The 20,990-nt window shown below is 35.9% G+C and overlaps 1 protein-coding gene across 1 annotated transcript in view; it reads right to left on the minus strand.

Annotated features, from left to right (window-relative positions):
• Positions 1-20,990, minus strand: part of MELK (maternal embryonic leucine zipper kinase) — an 82,113-nt gene that overhangs the window by 14,982 nt on the left and 46,141 nt on the right. Inside the window, exons 10-12 of the mRNA XM_081273704.1 lie at positions 20,537-20,635; positions 11,296-11,382; positions 3,092-3,208 (exon numbers count right to left, since the gene is read on the minus strand). Coding sequence (XP_081129830.1) covers positions 3,092-3,208; positions 11,296-11,382; positions 20,537-20,635 — 303 coding nt within the window. The remainder of the gene's footprint in view (positions 1-3,091; positions 3,209-11,295; positions 11,383-20,536; positions 20,636-20,990) is intronic.

Genomic DNA, 20,990 nt, shown 5'->3' on the forward strand with positions numbered 1-20,990 from the left:
GATTTTAAGCAAACAAGCCTAGTTACTGATAACAGAATACATTAAGCATTATGATGTGCCTAAGCTTTTGCTAATTCTATTTATCTTATCCTGATTACTATGCTCCTTCTTTTCCTTTTTTTTAAACTCAGCTGAGTCAAAGTGAGTCCAGTTTCAAACTCATTTTCATGGTTTTCACAAAACTTCTCATGGTTATCACTCCTGCTCTCAAAATCCCCTACAGCATAACTTTAGCCACTTACCTGGCAACCATCTGGCCCTATAATATAGTGTGACAGATAGTCAGACAGATAGATCAATCATACCTCAACTTGACTGTTAAAGTATCACACTTTATATACATTTGTTTCCCAAGATCCAGCATGGGGCCTGAAATGCTAACAATGTTGATGATGGTGTGATCTTTTATGAATCTTGGATCAGACTGTATTATTGTTTCACTGAATGTGCCATCTATTGATTGATAGTTCAGAATTTTTGAGGAAAAGGGTGATTTTATCAAAGGAGAAAATAGTACAAATAGATCATGTGGCTTGCTTCAAGGCTCAATGATTTGAATAAAGATCAGAAGAAGACCCAAAGTGTACATCCACACGAATGGGGTCCTAATTAGAATAAGATGTACATGCTTGTACAACTATATCAAAATGGATTCTACTGTCATATATACTAAAGAAAAAATAAATAAATAAAATGAAAACAAAAAAAAAAAGACCCCAAATTTGATTTCAATTTCACATCTTGCCATTAAAATGTTTATCTATGGTTAAAAGAGAATAAAATCATGGTATTTGCAGGTATATGGGTGGAGTTGGAGAATATCATGCTAAGTGAAGTAAGCCAATCCCAAAAAACCAAAGGCTGAATGTTTTCTGGGATATGTGGATGTTGATCCATAATGGGGGTCAGGGGAAGCATGGGAGAAATGGAGGGACTTTAGATAGGGCAAAAAGGAGGGAGGGAAAGGGAGAGGGCATTGGGGTAGAAAACATGGTAGAATGAGATGAACATCAATACCCTAAGTACATGTATGAAGACATGAATGGTGTGATTCTACTTTGTGTATAACCAGAGACATGAAAAATTGTGCTCTATATGTGTACTACGAATTGAAATGCATTCTGCTGACATGTATAATAAATTAGAATAAATAAATAAATTTTTTAAAAAAACTTCTATCTGCGGGGCTAGGGCTGTAGCTTAGTGGCAGAAATGTTTGCCTGGCATGTGTGAGGCACTTGGTTCGATCCTTAGCACCACATAAAAACAAACAAAAGGCATGCTATCCATCTACAACTACAGACACACACACACACGTCTATTTGCTATAAAAAATGACTCAATGACTAACCCAATAATGAAATTATTAGAAAAATGTTCATTATAGGGTAAATGGAAGATAAGAGTAAATATCTTCCCATATATTTTTCACTTGAATACTTTACAAATCATGTTAAGTATCTCAACTGAGATCATGCCAAGTCAGATATAAGAAAATCCAATGACTCAGGAAAATGTGTCAGACAACTTAACTGACGTGTTATAAATTTTAAAATTTAGCTAAGTGATTATCCTAAGTAGAGAGGAATCTAATACCTTTCTGCAATTACCTAATCAGATGCAAAGCTCATGATTTTGTATCCTCCTGGACCTAAATGAGTCTGTGACAGAAGGATGATAGGTTGATTCATGGAGTCCACACACAAAAGATCTGTCTGGGCATAAATTCCAAAAATAGCTAGAACACCATCCTAGGAATAAGATTATCTCACTTCAAAGATCTCTTTACATTACAGCCACTTGCACTATACTTTTAGTTCTGAGTTTGGTCAAGAGACCAATTACAGGAGCTGGAGTTGTAGCTCAGTGGTAGAGCGCTTGCCTAGCATATGTGAGGCACTGAGTTCAGTTCTCAGCACCACATGTAAATAAATAAAGGTCCATTGACAACTAAAAATATATTTAAAAAAAAAAGACCAACTACAGAGTGAAGCAGGGAAGCAGATTAGGTCTGGTTGAGACATACAACACAATCATGTAGCACATCATTGACAAGGGCCATATATACCTTGTATTCACAGATCTTTAAAATTGTTTCCTACAATTCAATTACATATCCTCTAAAAGACTTGTGTGTGCATAAATTATATAAACACGTACACTAGAAAAGATTGGAAAGACAGTAAAATATTAGCTGTGTCATCTATACATAGTAGGTTTACAAGTCAATTCTATTTTCCTTTTAGCTAATCTATTTCTACAATAATTATGAGTTGCTTTTGTGAGTAAAAAGGGTAGAGGGAGAAGGTTTTCAAAAAGCCACATTAACATTCAAACTTTAAGAATTCAAATTCATTTTTTTTATTGTTGGTTGTTCAAAACATTACATAGTTCTTGACATATCATATTTCACATTTTGATTCAAGTGGGTTATGAACTCCCATTTTTACCCCGTATACAGATTGCAGAATCACATCAGTTACACTTCCATTGATTTACATATTGCCATACTAGTGTCTGTTGTATTCTGCTGCCTTTCCTATCCTCTACTATCCCCCCTCCCCTCCCCTCCCCTCCCCTCCCCTCCCCTCCCCTCCCCTCCCCTCCCCTCCCCTCCCAAGCAGCATATGGATAAAAATCATAAATACAATTGCTGGTTTCATTTTAGTCATATATTGTGTTTTGGCTGAGAATAAGCTGTCAAGACATACTTTACGATTATCCTAAGCCTGAAAATTTTGTATATTCAAATAGAAATATTTATTTTATAGTATTAAAGATCTGTAAGTCATTTCAAGAAAAAAAAAAGAATTCAAATTCAGGGGCTGGAGTTATGGCTCAAGGTAGATGCTTGCCTAGCACGTGTGAGGCACTGGGTTCAATTCTTAGCACCGCATATAAATAAATAAATTTTTTAAAAAAGGTCCATTGACAACTAAAAAATATTTTTAAAAAAATTCAAATTCAAAACTTCCTATTTTCCTCTTGAAAATGTTTATGTCATAAAATATTTATCTTTGGCTCCTTGACATCAGAGTTGTAGTACATGGCAAGACTAGCAAGCATCCACATGAGAGGTTCTAGCATTTACCTTTGGGGTGGCATTAGCAGGTCCACAGGAAAAAGGAAGCCGTAAACGAACCGGCTTTCCCCGAGCCTTCTTGGCCAGAAGAAGAAGATAAGTGGCTGTGAGGTGATCATATTGCCACTGGAGGAAAAAGAAATCAAGCTGTTTAGATTACTAAAATTATTTGTTAATGTTCTATTTAAAGCATTATTAATATCTACTAAAACACTATTAATTTTTTTCTCAATGATCTAGACATTCAGGATTTTAAGTCGATAGCTTTTCAAAGGCATATAACAACAAATAGCAATCCTTTATACCACACCTCTAGATTCTTATAATTTTCACTTCACAGGAAAAACAATTTCTAAACACTTAGCTATTTTTTCTGCCATTAATTCTAAATTTCTAAATTAACTGCTTATATAGTTTTAAGCTTTTTCAGCTTCAGATATTATCCATAGATTTCCTAGTATGGAAAATAAGAAGTTAGCTGCACTATAAGACATTCCCTTCCATACACATCTCTCTGAATCCTCCTATTGTAATTTTATCATAATTTTTAGTTGGATTAATATTTACATTATGAGTATACAAATATTATTCATAACTAAGTAGGGATAATTTTCTAAATATTTAATTGGTACACTGACACCAACCAATCAGAAAAGAGGCCAAGCAGTGACCAGGGTACCCAGGGACTCCTGCCATAACAATTACTAACCTTTTAATTGTGGGATGTAGGGAAAGTAGTGCCTAGGTGTGTAAGAAAGGTAACAGGGAGCATACTTGTGGTACTGCTTTTATACCCATCAGAATATAAAGACTCTAGAAATTTTTTTAAAGTTGTAGTTGGACAGAATACCTTTATTTTATTTATTTTTATGTGGTGCTGAGTATCGAACCCAGCGCTTCACACATGCTATGCGAGCACTCTACCGCTGAGCCACAACCCCAGGCCCAAGACGCTAGTATTGTAACAATCAATATGGCCATATGAAGTATCAGCCCAGAAGCTAAACTACATAGGGTGCATAGGGTGCTATGGTTTGTTTATTCTTTTCACAAAACTTTGTTTTTTCTGTAGTTAAAAATTTTTAAAGAGTCCATTGTTCAAATTTAACCAGGAGTTTCTTTTTTTTTTAATATTTATTATTTATTTTTTTTTAGTTCTCGGCGGACACAACATCTTTGTTGGTATGTGGTGCTGAGGATCGAACCCGGGCCGCACGCATGCGAAGTGAGCGCGCTACCGCTTGAGCCACATCCCCAGCCCCTAACCAGGAGTTTCAACACTAAAGAATTCCTCTCAATATGTTCTCAGCACATCTGCTAACCTGTCTCCTCCCTTCTGGAAACATTCTACCCAAAAACTGCATTTCATGTTCTACCCTGAACTGGCTTCTTACTCAGCCTACCACCTGTCAATCTAGGAATACTTTTCACCTCTATCCTAAGATGCACCCCCACTTTTCTAGGTCCTAAGTATTCCTCTTTCTTGGTTTACACTCTTGTTTTGATGGAACCCATTCTTTAGTAACTTTGAGGTGCCAGAGAGATAAACTTTTTAAGATCTTGCATGTCAGATACATGAAAGCATTCTAACCTTATACTTGATTCTGGTTTGACCAATTATAGAATTCTAGGTTGCTAATAATTTTCATGGTTTTGAAGATATTAGGGACCCCTTCAATCTAATATATCTACTGAAAAATCTAGTCTTTCATATCCCCAAGTCTCTTGCTTTGTCTCTGAAAACCTGTTAGATCTCTTTTTCCCCAGCTTTCTGAAAGTTCACTAGAAAAGAAAAGGCCTGGTATAGATCTATTTTCATCCACTATGGCAAGCCCTAGTTAATCCCCACTTCACCCTTGGAAATTTTATACTTTAGTTCTGAAATACTTCTTTGATGGTTTCTTCCCGTTTCCTTCTGTTTTATCTTCCTGCAACTTCTATTGTTTATATATTGGACATTTCTTACTCTTTCTCTTCTATTTTTGTATCTCTTTGTTTTTAGGTTCTACATTATGACTTAATTTTCAAACATTTCTACTGCAGTTTTCACTTCTGTGGGCATAGTTCAGATTTGCAAAAACTGTCACTTGAAAGTTGCTTCTTTTAGTTATCTTTTTCCTATTTCGAGAATAAAACAGCTTCTCGCATTTCTGAAAATATTGTCATTTTTAAGACAATTTTTCCCATTCCCTGTATTATGTCTTTTCTGATTATCTTTACTTTTCTTTTCATCTTCCTCCCACCTACCTCACTCCATTTATTTTGATTTCTGACTTTCATGTTAGAGGTTTTCCTCAAATGTCTGTTGATCTTTGGTTATCTGTCTCTATTTAAAAGTGAAGAATTATATTACATGGCTGATTAGAGCCTCAATGAGTAGGATGAGTGCTGTTGAGGGCTTTTCTCTAAGGTGAACAAACAAGAACCTGAACACGTAACCACTGGTAAGTAAGTCTTTCCTCCTGGATGTTTCCTAGAGATAAATCTTACAATATTTTCATCACCCTCATTGAAAATAAGATAAAACCCTGGTTTCAGCATTCTCAGAGTTGAATAGGGAAAGGGTTTAGAGACGGCAGTTTGCTGCTCAATATAAAAACTTTATGTGTCCATGCATCTGTTTTAGAATGGTTGATCACCCCCACTTGAGCTATGTCCGGTTCAAGAGGTAAAAATCCCCAACCTTGTTGCGGGGGGTACTTGGGTGAGGAATAAGTGGCTGCATGCAGCACAAAATACAGAAAGAGATCTAGAGTCCACACTGCTCCTAATACAGACTTTCAATCAATCTGCTTCCAGTCTTTCTCACCTCCTTGACTTCAGAGGTTCCGGGTACTTCTGGTTCCTGAGCCTTTCTGGAACTCCTGGGCACTAATCAATTTGCTTGTTGCCTTTTCCCACTTCAGGCACTAAGCTTTCCACTTTCCCTAAAATGTTGAATCAGTTACCATTTATCTATTTTTTAACTTTGAAAATTTTATTGACATCCATTTGTCTCCTCTTTCATTATCTTTGTCCTTGTTTTTTTTTTTAATATTTCTTCAGTTATACACGGACACAATATCCTTATTTTGTTTATTTATTTTTATGTGGTGCTGAGGATCGAACCCAGCACCTCACATGTGCGAGACACACGCTCTACCACTGAGCCACAACCCCAGCCCTGTCCTTGTGAGTTTTTTGCTCCTTTTTTAAAAATCCCTTTTTGTTGCTTTAGTGAGTATTCAGGATGTGGTGGGTGGAAACATATCTCCTCAATCCACCACTTTTAGTTGAAACTTTCTAAATAATGTACTTGTAAGACAGAAGGCTCTGCAAACAACAGTGTTAAATTTTAACAGTATTGAATTTTTTTTTAATGTTAATGCAGGTTTTTAATTTTTGTGGTACTAGGGATAAAACCCAGGGGCACTCTATGGGCTGAGCTATAGCCCCAGTACTTTTTAATTATTCTTTTTTCATTTATTTTTGAGACAGACCCTACCAAGCTATCCAAGCTGCCCTTGACCTTGCTATCCTCCTCCTGCCTCAGCCCCTAAGGTGATGGGATTACAGGTGTGCACCACCATAAATGGTCAGTACTGAGTATTTAATGCTGTGGCATTCCCTCACAAAGTACATGACTTAAAGAAGTCAACTTCCAACTGTTTTTATTAATAAATTTTATCATTTAATATTTTAAATGGCCCCAATCATAGTATATGCTCTGAAATTTACAAATGGCCCAACCAATCTAGTGGGTAAAGTATAAAACACAATGACAAATTATTGTAGAATGTTACCTTTCATCCAGATAAGGCAGAGGGAAAGAAGAACAGAAAAGGCTTCATGGAGAAGGTACCTGGGAATTGCGTGACAACTAGATAGTTATAATCACCCTCAACTTTCCCACAACTACATTAAAGATTTTTCCCCATCTCCCACATCTATTGTGTCCTGTGTGCTAGTCAACTTTTTTTGAAAGAGATGCTGCAAATTGATTACAGATAATGGATGAGAAAAAAAGCGGTCACTTTCTTATCAGCAATGGCCTAACTTTATCAAGGCACCGGATGTTTCATCACTGAACCACATCACCAGCCCTTTTTCATTTCGAGAGAGGGCCTTGCTGAGTTGCTTAGGGCCTCACTAAATTGCTGAGGCTGGCTTGGAACTTGTGATCCTCCTGCCTCAACCCTCTGAGCCACTGGGATTTCAGGTGTGTGCCACCACAACCCAGATAGATGGGTTTTCCCTAAACATGCCTAGGAGATTCACAACCATTCTCTATACTCCCTTTTCCCTCAGTTTAAAAAAAAAAAAAAAAAAAAAAAAAAAACTTTTTATAAACTTCTTTAGCAGAGCCACTGTATACTTCCCATTTTGATAAATGCACAAGGGAGTTCTGTGTTCAATAACAGATAAATCAACACATTAATTATGCTTTCAGGTGATGTCAATCCACAAGCCTAACACAACTAATGTCTCCCTTACCTTTTAGGCAGTTCCCTTTTGAAAGTCAAATGTATAAAGGTGATACTTTACCCTATTAGAAAGAAGTTTCCATTTTTAGAAAATTAAAACATTTTTTAAACCATCAATTAAATGTTAAATAAGTTCATAGGCACCTGGCTAAAGAAGAAGGGTTAGATAAATTGAGGAGTAGCCCTCTACCCCTCACCTGACCCTCTTCCTGAGACCCTCAATCTTTAAACATAAGGGTGTTTACATCACAGAGGTGAGGGAAGGGATCTGTCTTGGTCTGAACATGTTCTCACATGCACACATGACTGTCAGTGAACTTCCCCTTTCAGATAACTGGCTGCTCCCACAATCCAGAGCCACCTGCTGCTGAAGGAATGGGGGAAAGTAAGGAGAGTAGTAAGTGGAAAGCTCAGGCACCAGTGTTAAGAATCCCAGTGGGGCTCAAAATCATGAGTCACAGGAGATTCTGAATACTGCATATAAAAAGCAGTTCAGAAGTGCTCACATACATAATATAAAGTGAGAGTCCTGCAAGAGATGGATATTTGGGAATAATATTTCTCTGTATTTACACAAAGATCAGCAGTACCAGACCAGCATGGATCACAATGTATCACTCTCTCTGTGTCCTGTCTAATAAGCCCCAAAAGTAAAGGCAGAGCTTCCAAGATGCCACAATTATAATAGGCCATACCTAATCTCAAATTTGGTTTTCTCAGGGCTCTTCACATTAGAAAATACCTAAAACTAATGTGAATTCTCTGATATTACTTAGACTAGGGACCTGAGCTTTAGTATTACTAACTTCTGATCTAGATAATTCTTTATTATAAAGGACTGTACTGTGCATTGTAGGGTGTTCAGCAACATCTCTGGCCTCTACCCACTAATTAATTAATTAATTTGGCCTCTACCCACACACCCCAGCTCTTACAACTAAGAATGTCTTCAAATATTGACAAATACCCCGAGGAGGGCAAAAATCACTCCTGATTAAGAAAGACTGACTTAGACCAACATTCCTAACTTTTAATGTACATGTGAATCACTTGGGAATTTTATTAAAATATAGATTCTGATTCAGTAGGTCTATGCAGGGGCCTGAGATTCTGAATTTCTAACAAGCACCCTAGGGGTACTGATGTTGCTGGTCCTAGATTGCACTTTGAATAGTAAAAAACTAAAACAGGGTTTCTTAACTCCTAGCTGCACAATGCAATAATATAAGAAACTTTTTAAAAATTCCACTGCCTAGGTCATACCCCACACCAACTGAGGTATAACCTCTGGGGATGGGACTTGCAAATCAGAATTCTTTTTTAAAGATGCCAGATGATGCCAATATACAGCCGAGGTTGAGAATATCTGACCTACAGGGAGCAGCCTGTATCCTAGTCATCCCTACAACTGGACATGAGAATAAACATATATTTAAGAATAAATAAATAAAAATATAAGGACTGGGGTTGAAGCTCAGTGGTACAGCACTTGTCTAGCACGTGAAAAGCACTGGTTTCAATCCTCAGCACCACAGGGTAAAAAAAACAAATAAATAAAGTTTTTTTTGTGTCCATCTACAACTTAAAAATCTTTAAAAAAAAAGAATAAAAATATATTGCAGGCTCAATATCAGTCATATTTAACTTTCAGAATAATTGAGATCTTTTTTTTTTACATTTATTTTTCAATTGTAGTTGGACACAACACCTTTATTTTATTTATTTATTTATTTATTTTTATGTGGTGCTGAGGATTGAACTCAGGGCCTCGAATGTGCTGAGCAAGTGCTCTACCACTGAACCACAACACCAACCCAAAAAGATCTTTGAAGAGATATACCAACAGAAAATAATCTTTAATATGCTTCATTAGCATTTTCTACACCAGAAGTAAGGAAAGCAATTAATTCATGTTTTACTTTTAAGTTTGGAATATAGAGATTTTATGATAAAGGATACCATGTAAATTTTTTTTTCTTTTTTGGCAGTACTAGAGATTGAACCCAGGAGCACTCTACAACTGAGCTACATCCCTAGCCATTCTTATATGGAACCAACCTAGATGCCCTTCAACAGATGAATAGATAAAGAAACTGTGGTATATACACACAATGAAATATTACTCGGCCTTAAAGAAGAATGAAAGTATGATATTTGCTAGTAAATGGATGGAATTGGAGAATATTATGCTGAGCAAAATAAGTCAATCCCAAAGAAGCAAAGGCCAAATGTTTTCTCTTATATACGAATGCTAATTCATAATAAGGTGGAGGATAAAGGTATTTTAGACTAGACAGAGGGGACTGACAGGAGGAGAGGAGAGGCTTGGAGTTGGAATGATAGAATGAATCAGACATTATTACCCCATGTGCATATATGATTACATGACCTGTATAACTCTGCATCATGTGCAACCAGACAAATAAGAATTATATTCCATTTATGTATGATGTGTCAAAATGCATTCTACTGTTAAGTATAACTAATTAGAACAAATTAAAAAAAAAAAAAAAACTGTGACCCTCCCTCATCAGCCTCCTGAGCAGCTGAGATTACATGCATGCACCATTGTCCTAGCTGAGTATGTTACTTTCAAGATTCTGATTTTAAAAATCTGTGGATCTCATAAAATTTTTTCCTAGATAAAATGACACAATATCTGGGATTTTCTCTGAAATATTCCAGCCAGAAAAGGTGAAGGGAAAAGTGGTTGGGATATAGTTAAAACTGGCAAAACATTAACAACTGTGGAAAAGTGGGTGATGAGTGCATTGAAACTCATTGTTAACACAAGTTTCTTTACTCTTGTAGGTGTTCAAAAATTCTAAAATTTTAAAAGAAAATTTTTGTATTGGAAACACAGTCTTCTATTTAAGATCATCCCAAAGAGAAAGGCATAATTTTTTTTTCAAATTTTCTTTGTTTCAAGAATAAAGACATCATATCTTCCAGCAATTTCCAATTCTTGCCATTCTTCTAAAGGCATTCCCCATGAAACAGTAAATAATACTTAGATTTTCCATTCATATCCCAGAGTCTTTGTTCATTAGATCATTCATTTAATTATACTTAAAGCATAATTTTTTTTAATCACTAAAAAGAATTATGCTTTAAGTAAAGCTTTATTCAATTTTTTTAAATCTAATTAAAATTTCTACCTTCCAAGTTGGAGTACAGAAAAAACAAACACAAATCATAAGTGACAAAAGACAGTATGAAACACAAGCAAAGCTAGGTATGATCCTCGTCTATCACATTAGATTGCACTCAAAGACAGCTGTGAATGCCTGTCTCTAGGGGAAAAATCCAGGAAAAATCCAGACATTGAGCATCTAACACATTTTAAAATATGCAACATCAGAAATCTTGATAATTTCATGGTATTTATGTTTCTACCAGGTTGTTTTTTAGTTAAGAAGAAAACTGTGCTGTATTTAACTCACTTTTTACAGCAGAACCACAATTCTATGTTAAGAACTTAAAAGTAGTGAAAATAAGAACTGTCAATTCTCTGTGGATTAGTTTGCTCTGTTCCTTAATTATTTATCCCCTATCAGTATCTTTAATCAATGTCTTAAGTAAAGAGTATTCATGTAGACAAAAAAAAATTGCATTGAAACCATGCATAAGTACAATATTTACAGTGATGACAAAATTACAGGTCTGGAAATGCTATCTTATTTTAATATACTAATAAGATAAACAATGAAACAAAAGATATTATTCTTAAATTCATGTTGTATTTCTTACCAACGAAATTAAATCCTCCATTGTTTGCCTGTTGTTTCTGTGATGTACAGAAAGTTCAGTTACGCAATCATCATCAAGGTGAATAAACTACAAAAAAGAATTTTGTAAATTTGATTAACAAAAAATTACAAATTATTTGTTTTCAAACTTAAAAATCAGCATAATTGTTTTATAAGACCAAACACCAACATGCTAAAAACAATATGAATTTGTCAAACTTTGGGGTCAACATCACTGCCCAGCATTCACACTCCTTAAGAAAATCAACACTGCTGAGGCAGTGAGGGAGGGGGAAAGTGCTGGGGAGCCATACTAGCTAAATTATACTGTTACACTGTGTACATGTATGAATATGAAACAACGAATCCCATCATTATTATGACTACAATGAACCAATTTTAAAAAATGTAGAAAAGAAAGAAAATCAACATTCCTTAAGTCTGGTTTTTTGGTTTGATTTTGGTTTTGGTTTGGTTTTGCAGTGTTGAGGACTAAACCCAGGAACTCATTCAAGCTAGGAAAGTGTTCTACCTCTGAGCTACATTCCCAGCCCAACATTCCTCATAATTTTTTAAGATATATACTCAATTAACAATAAGCATTTCAAGATGATAGGTTTCTTTCCCAGCTCTTCTTATCCCACTTGTCAATTGACCAATTGTTAAAATGTCTTTGTGCAGCAAAGAGACTCGTACCCCTTCCCAACTGTAAGAGCTACACTAATATTTTTATCAAAGAGCAGCCATCAAGTCAGTGGTACAACAGTGTGTTTAAAAAGTGGCTCAGACCTCTAGCATATTGTACCTCAGGTTATGTTTCAATCAACACAAACTAGGAGTCCCCTTGATGATGCCATAGATGCTATACAATAACCACTGTGCTGAATATACAGAAAACCATAATTTTTAAAGAAATGAATCAGAGTTTCTACATAAATTTCATTTTACTTAGGGATGGAAATTGTCAAAGTATTAAGATCCCTGCATCATGGGACTGCACCAAAAATAGAGCCAAAAATGAACTGAATCAGATCACTGAGAACAAAAAGGCAGGACCTAGAAAGGAATTCAAATGATCACATTTGAAGAGAAGCCTAAGGAAAGTAATTTTAAAGTTCATCTTCCCAAAGTAAGACATTCTCTTCATGTTAGCCCCAGGAAGCAATGTTTTACTTCCTCCTTCAAGTCCTCTTATGCAAGAAACTCAGAATCATTCAGATGGTTAGCTTTTCCCTGTTGCCTGAGGTCTGTCTCCCTTTGACTACCCACTATGAGTTGGTATAGCCTGACAGCTAACAGATTTTCTTTTGCTGTTGTTGGGTTTTTTATTTGGTACCAGGGATTGAATTCAGGGGCACTGTACCATTAAGCCACATCCCAGCCCTTTTTTATATTTTATTTAGAGACAGGGTCTTGCTCAGTTGCTTAGTGTCTCACTAAATTGCTGAGGCTAGCTTTGAACTAGCGATACTCCTGCCTCAGCCTCCCAAACCACTGGCATTACAGGAGTGCACCACGGCACCCAGCCCAGGTTTTGTGATTTAACAATCTTTGATTTTAATTGTGATATCACTTTATAATTATGTGACCATGATTACACCTCTAAATCTCAGTTTCATCATCTGTAAAAGGAAGATGGTACAGTCTTTGCAATATATGTAACATATGGGGAGTACCCAGTACAAATTTAAGCACACTAGGCCCTTACAAAATGGTTAACTGTTTTTACTGATAGTTTATTTCCTCTTTGTTAGAAGACCCTTTCATAAATTTGAATATTGCTATTATAGGCAAACTTTCCTCTCCAAGTCTTTGTGTGTGTGTGTGTTGCTGGGATTGAACCCAGGGCCTTGTGCATGAGAAGCAAGGACTCTACCAATTGAGCTATATCCCCAGTCATCCAAGTTTTTTATTTTCCAGTTTCTTCAACCACTGTTTAAATGATTAACTTCCCTTATCATTTTTTTAATTATTTATTTATTCTTATGTGGTGCTGAGGATCAAACCCAGGTCCTCGCACATGCTAGTCCAGCGCTCTACTGCTGAGCCACAACCCAGCCCCAACTTCACTTATCATTCTGCCACTTTTTTTAAATATTTATTTTTAGTTTTAAGTGGACACGATATCTTTATTTTATTTTTATGTGGTGCTGAGAATTGAACCCAGTGCCTCACACATGCTAGGCGAGTGTACTACCACTTGAGCCACATCCCCAGCCCACTGCCACTTTTTTTTAGGCCACAAATGCCAGGTTGTCATCAATCTTCAAAATGGGTATTCAATGGGCAGGAGTTGTGGCTCAGTAGTACAGCGGCTTTCCTCACATGTGTGAGGCACTGGGTTCGATTCTCAGCACCTCATATAAATAAATGAATAAAATAAAGGTCCATCAACAACTAAAAAATATTAAAACAAAACAATGAGGTATTCAAAACCAAACAAAAAAGAGATTTGGTCAGCACAAGGCAGAACAATAGCATGACTTTCCCTTTTTAAGGACATACTAGTAACAATAGGTTCAAGAGAAAAATCATCATGCCATCATAAAAAGAGAAAAACAATAAAGACAATGACTTTGCTGTGGTCTGAATGTTTGTGTCCCCCTAAAATTCATATGTTGAAACCAATGTGACAATATTAGGAAGTGGGGCTTATAAAAGAGGCCTAAGAGAGATCCCTCTCTCCACCATGGAGGAATACAGTGCAAGGGAACCAACTATAAATGAGAATGCAGACCATCACCAGACACTAAATGAGCTAGTACCTTGATCTTGAAATTCGAAGATTCCAGAAATGTGAGAAATAAATTTCATCCCTAATGCATGGTATTTTGTTACAGCCACTTGAATAGACTAAGACAAACTAGCACTGTTGGCTGGTTTAAGCACAACCTCATGTGTTACAGTCAAAATGAAGACTACAAAGGTTTAAAATAGTGGTACTATGCAAGTTCAAAATGCTAAGAATAAGTTTTCATTGTGTTGCTTTGGGCAGCTCCCAGAACTGTAGATTTTCCCTTTTGAATGATCTCAACCTCAGAAGCCCAAAGAGTTTAACACCCAGTTTAGTATCTTCTTATCCCTGTCATCATTGTTGAAGTAAGTCTTTAGGGATTCTCTCCATGATCTTAAGTTACTCCCTTAAAAAAAAAAAAAAAAAAAAAATCCTCTCTCCTCCACAGCCTCCTACTCTATACTTTTACTACGAGGTTTGTATAGCAAGGGTAAGAAGAAGGTGCTATCTTTTCTGCTGGGCTCCTGAACTGGAAAAATAAAAGAGGTGGTAGAAAAGACAAAGGGTCCAAAAACCATGGCTTATCAAGATGGGCTTTCCAAAGGGGCTCTATACTTTGTTTTATGTGCTCTGAATTCTCAGCCACATATATTCGAATTAGGTTAAAAACAAAAATGCATATAAAAATCTAATCAATTATTTTGGATTATCCATGCCTACTACATTTCCTGTTCACTAGTGTAGAAAATGGAACTGAATATAACTTCTATTTGATATAATACTTGGGTACTAGATCTGTGCATAGAAATAGAAGGAGGAAATCATGTACAGAGTTATTACAGCATGTATACCTTAAATATCCAAGTAAATATGAATTACTTTTTATACCTTATTCTTGATAAGACAACACTGAAAGAAAAAAAACAAATATTTCAAAAAGCAACAACAATCCCATATAGTTCTTCTGTATATAAGTCATTTGATCCTGCAACAGCTCTGGAAAGCAGACAAAATAGAGAAGTGGTACTACATGTAAAAGTACTCTCTATAAGTGGCAAAACAGGACCCAAACATTCATAGGAGATTGACATCAAAATACCAACATTAGAGGTGATAAAATGAAGACTACTGATATCACCCAAGACCACATTTTTTCATTTCTAGCCCAAGGCTTTTTCTATCATACCACAATGCCACCTCTCTATGACTCTGCTCTAGTAAAGACCAGGTGTGCATGTCTTGTCACAAAGGATGCAAGTGCAGAGGATACAGGCCCCAAACTTAAACCAGTTGACCTATCAGATTGATTCTGCGCCATAGCTCTTCTGTCTGGATTCAAATCTTAATTCTGTGCTCATTAGTTGTCTGAGTGTAGGCAAGTTACTTAATGATTCTGTGTCTCAGTTGCTCCATTTGAAAAATAGAGGTAAAAATAATACTTACTTCAGAAGGCTAGTGTTAATGTGAGGATTAAATGAATTATAAAAAAAAAATTTTTAAAAGTCTCTAGCACAATGCCTGACTCTTAAAGATATTATTCTAAGAACTGTATCTATATTATAGGGTTGTATAATTATTCTACTAATTATAGTGGCCCTTATTATAATAGAAAACTATTATAAGTACTTAACAAATATTGGCAATTATTAAGATGTAAGGAAAACCATGTACTCTAACAACACCCAAAACTTTATATATTTTACTTTTTAAAAATTCTTTCCCAGTATTGAGGATTGAACCCAAAGGTGTTCTACCACTGAGCTACATCCCCAGCCCTGGTTATTTTTTATTTTGAGACAAGATCTCACTAAGTTTCTGATGCTGGCCTCTAACTTGTGATCCTCTAGCCTCAGCCTCCCAAAGAGCTTGAATTATAAGTGTGCGCCACCATGCCAAGCTATGTATTTTATTTTATACCAAATAAAAATCTTTTGGGTTTTTGAAAGAGACTTTCTTCATTTTGGTATCTTTTCTGTGTATCCTATTCTGTCAGGATCATGGCTGAGAAGACATGCAAAGCCCTCCACACATGGAGAAACAATGACCCCCAATGGTGGAACACAGGCATTTGTACCACCCACTCTACCTTACAAGGAGCACATCAGTTTCGCTGGCTCTTTTCCTGCATAGTCCTTAGGCTCTTAGTGTTGATAATTACTAGGATTAAGTTGTGTTTGCTTGATTGCTATTAAAGATATCATGGAGGGCCAGGAAGAATATGAAGAAAAGAAATTCTAGGAGTTGAGAGCCAAAAGAGAATCAAGAAGGATTTTAGTGCAGATTGCATGGTGATAATTGCGGGGAAAAGACTGAGAAGGGGCTTGAACCAAGCAAAGTCTATTTTTCCAAGACCAGTTGGCTACTGGGATTGATGTAATTATTCTAGAAAGCAAACATGTCTGAAACCACTTTTAAACAATTCTGTTGATCTATTTGCATGTCCTGCTCCACTACAGAACTTTTGGTGGAACATCAGAATATCCCCAACTATCTGAAAAGACTTCCAAAATACTTATCCCTTTTCGTATAATATATGTATCCGAGGCTGTATTTTCTTCATTTGTTTCAATCAAAAAAACATATCATGGGCTGGAGTTGTAGCACTTACCTAGCACATGTGAGGCACTGGGTTGGATCCTCGGTATCACATAAAAAGAAAGATACTGTGTCCATCTACAACTAAAAATAATTTTAAAAATCTAGTAGTTTAAAATAATATCAATTTACAATTCTTGGGACTAGCAATTTGGGATGGGTTTAACTGGGCAGTTCTCACGCTGGTTTTGCTTGTCTTCGCTCATGTGGCTTCAGTCATCTGGTAATTTTAGCAAGGGTGATTGGTCTAAGCCTCATTCAAAAGAACAGCTATTTGCTGGCCCCATGAGAGGCAAGCTCTCTACCACTGAGTTACAACTCCAGCCCAAGCTACTAGATTTTAAAGTGTTTTTATTTTTTTTAAATGTAGCAATAGTTAACAAATAAAACAAAGTATCCACATTCTTTCATACCAAGATTAAGATGCCATTTGTTTAAAAATAGATTTTATAGGAATAATATTTAAATAATTGTTTAAACATGAATAGCACTTTATGCTTTTTGAATTCTCCTGCTTATATATTAGACTGTTTTTCAAAGTGTGATCTGTAGACCCCTAAGGGTCTCCAAAGTCAAAACTATTTTTATAAAAATACTATTTTTTCATTTTTCAAAGTCCTGACATTTGCACTGATGGTACAAGAGCAAAGCAATGATGAATAACAATATGCTGGTGCCTTAGTAAAAATCAGTGTGGTGGCACCAAACTGTACTAAGATATTGTATTTTTTGTTGTATTCTCATAGTTCAGGGAAAAAAAAAAAAAAGCCAGAATCTCTTTTTTTCTTTTTTTTAATGGCTTTCAACTTTTTGTTGTTGTTCTTTTTGGCTATATATGACAATAGAATATATTTTGATATAATTTACAAGCAAGGAATATATCTTATTCTAGTTAGGATCCCATTCTTACGGATGTACACGAAGGTGGGATTCCCTGTGTTGTTTTCATATATGTACATGGCGAAATTATGTCAGATTCATTCCACTGTCTTTCCTTTTCCTACCTCCCTGCCCTTCCCTCCATTCACCATTGTCTAAGCTACTGAACTCCTATTCCACTTACTATCACCCTCTTATTGTGGGTTAGCTTCCATGTATCACAGAAAATATTTAACCTTTAGCTTTTGAGGACTGGCTTATTTTACTTAGCATGATTGTCTCCAGTTCCATCCATTTGCTGGCATATAAAAAGGTACACTTATACATTGCTGGTAGGACTGCAAATTGGTGTAACCACTCTGGAACACAGTATGGAGATTCCTCAGAAAATTTGGAATGAAATCACCATTTGACCCATATATCCCACGCCTCGGTATATTCCCAAAGGATTTAAAACCAGCATACTACAGTAACAGCCAGTTTCAATTAAGTACTTGACATGGATTGGAATAGTAGCTCAGTGGTAGAGCATTTACCTAGTATGTGTGAGGCCCAAGGTCCAATCACCATCACCCCCAAAAAAGTAAACACAATTAAGTCCTATTAATTTTATTAAGTTTCAACCTCAAGTACACGTTTTTATTATTGTGTGTGATAAAACACAAAGTATGCATGATGTGATTCTGAACACAAAAGTGTGATGGCTGTCTGGAGGAAAAGCACCTGTGTGGCTGTTACTAGCTCAATTAGTCTTTTTTTTTTTTTCATAGAACACTATTTTTATTTGAAAAAACACTGAAAAACTATTGTTATTAATTTATACTTGGATACTTAGCAGACATTTTATCAAATTTAAAATAAATGTTACCGCAAGGAAATTAACTGACAGTATTTATTGCCAATGATATAATTTGGATTTTTTTTTTTTTTTGAGAGAGAGAGAGGGGGGGGGGGAATTTATTTATTTTAGTTTGTTTTTTTTCGGCGGACACAACATCTCTGTTTGTACGTGGTGCTGAGGATCGAACCTGGGCCGCACGCATGCCAGGCGAGCGCGCTACCGCTTGAGCCACATCCCCAGCCCTGAATTTTTTTTTTTTAATTACAATTTTGGAAAACTTGTATCTGCCACCATGAACTTGACAGCTTTCCAATACTTAAAGATTTTTCTGATGAGATTAATAGTGATTTTTAAGGAATGTGATTTTTTTTGAAGTGTTGGAATGTGATTTCTTAAAAATATTGTACAGTAAAATGTATCAACATCGGGAAGATCTGCCCAGCTCAGTGACCAAGAATTTCCCAAATGACCAATATATGGGGAAGAGTCAAAGGACCAATGAGTGGATTTTGTGGGATAGAGTATAAAGAATTCATTAATAATATTTCAGATTGCACATGTAACTAATCTTTAAAAATCCAAGGTGGGCACAGTGGTATACACCTGTAACCCCAGCAGCTTGAGAGGCCAAGACAGGAAGATCATGAGTTCAAAGCCAGCCCCAGCAACTTAGCAAGGCACAAAGCAACTCAGCAATATCCTCTCTCTAAATAAAATACAAAAAAAAGGATTGGGGATGTGACTCAGTGGTTGAGTGTCCCTGGGTTCAACTCCAGGGAGGGAGGGAAGGGAGGGAGGAAGGAAGGAACAAACCATCCACCACTTGTCAAGTTTTAATGGAGTATCAAGAATATCTGAAAGGGCTATTAAAATATTTCTTCTTTTCCTACTATGTCTGCATGAGGCTACATTTTCTTCATGTATTCTTTCATCAAAATAACATATTCAGACTGAATACAGAAAGAGTCAATTATACAGGTGTCTTCTATTAAACCAGACTTTGTTGTTGGTGATACAAGGAATTAAACCCACTGAGCCACATTCCCACCCATTTTTGCTGTTGTTGTTTGTTTGTTTGTTTCCTTTGAAATAGGGTCTCATTAAGTTATCAAGGCTGGCTTTGGTTTTGAACTTGCAGTCTTCCTACCTTGGCCTCTGAAACTGCTGGGATTACAGATGCACATCACTGCACCTTGCTTAAACCAAACTTTTTTAAAAACTGCAAAGATGTAAAACATGCCACTCTTGCTAAAAAAAAAAAAAAAAAAAAAAAAAAGAATTTTTTTAGGGGCCAGGGAGCACTGGGGATTTAACCCAGGGGTGCTTTACCACTGAGCTATATACATACCGAGCCCTTTTTATTTTGAGACAGGATCTTATTAAGTTGCTAAGGGCCTCACTAAATTGCTGAGACTGGTCTTAACTTGCAATCTTCATTTCTTTATAAAAATATTTGTGACATGGCCAGATGCAGTGGCACATACTTATAATCCCAGTGACTCAGAACACTGAGGCATGAGCATCACAAGTGTGAGATTCACCTCAGCAACTTAGCAAGACCCTAAATGACTTAATGAGACCCTGTCTGAAAAAAAAAAAAAAATGTGGCTCAGTGGAGAGGAACCACTGGATTCAATCTCCAGTACACAAAAAAACCTACATTATTATATGTATGTGATAGGTTTATTACTGTTACTTTTAAATGAATAAATAAATATTAAGATGTAAAAGAGTCCTCAAACAAAAAAGTTTGAAAACCATTGTAACCTCATAACTACTTGGGGAAGTAGAACTGATTTAACCTACTTTTTACAGATGAATAAATAGGTTTAGCAAAATTAAGTAACTTGCCCAGTACTCCCAGAGCATTAATCCTGACTACACATGAGAAACACTGGGAAGCTTTTAAAGCTTTTAAAAATACTCATTAGGTGTTCTTGGGTGCGGAGTAGGTATTGTTTTATTTTAAGGTCCCAAGTGATTCTCATATGTAGCCCAGGTTAAGGAACTATTCAATGTACTAGAGATTATCAAGCAAACATATTATCAGGTATAAGTTTCCTAAATAACAATATCATGAGTAAACCTACAAAATGCATTTGCATTTGTATTTAGATTACATCACTATAGATCCTGAATTCACACAAAGATCAAATATTTTTTAAAAATTCCATTGGATTTCATTTTACTTACAGTATTCTTGCTTTGCCACTCAACAGGACAGTTGTAATCTTGCATGATCCAGGGATGGTTTAACAGATTTTTCATAGAAATCCGTTTCTTTGGGTCCACCTAGTGGTCATTAAGAAGCAGCTAGAGATTAATATTTCAAATAGAGAACATAGAACACCTTTCCTCTTGAGAACTCAAAATGTACCAGAACAGATGTAAAGTTTATTATCACAAAAATGCTGTCAAAGACCTTAAAATGGCCTTGGAATAAATTCTTTTAAAAAGGCAATAGGGGCAAGAAAACTATAGCAACCAACACAGGCTTAGAAGAAAAATGTTTAACAAACATGAACTTCATTGGTATGGACATTATTCATGAAATTCAGTCAATCTATTGTATGATGTAATAGTCTTTTGCTGGAAAACCTATTCACGGAAAATATTCACCAATTTAATATTCAAGCAGTCACAATGC

Source organism: Spermophilus citellus (genome assembly GCF_964194105.1).
Source record: "Spermophilus citellus genome assembly, chromosome: 2".
Classification (NCBI taxonomy): Eukaryota; Metazoa; Chordata; class Mammalia; order Rodentia; family Sciuridae; genus Spermophilus; species Spermophilus citellus.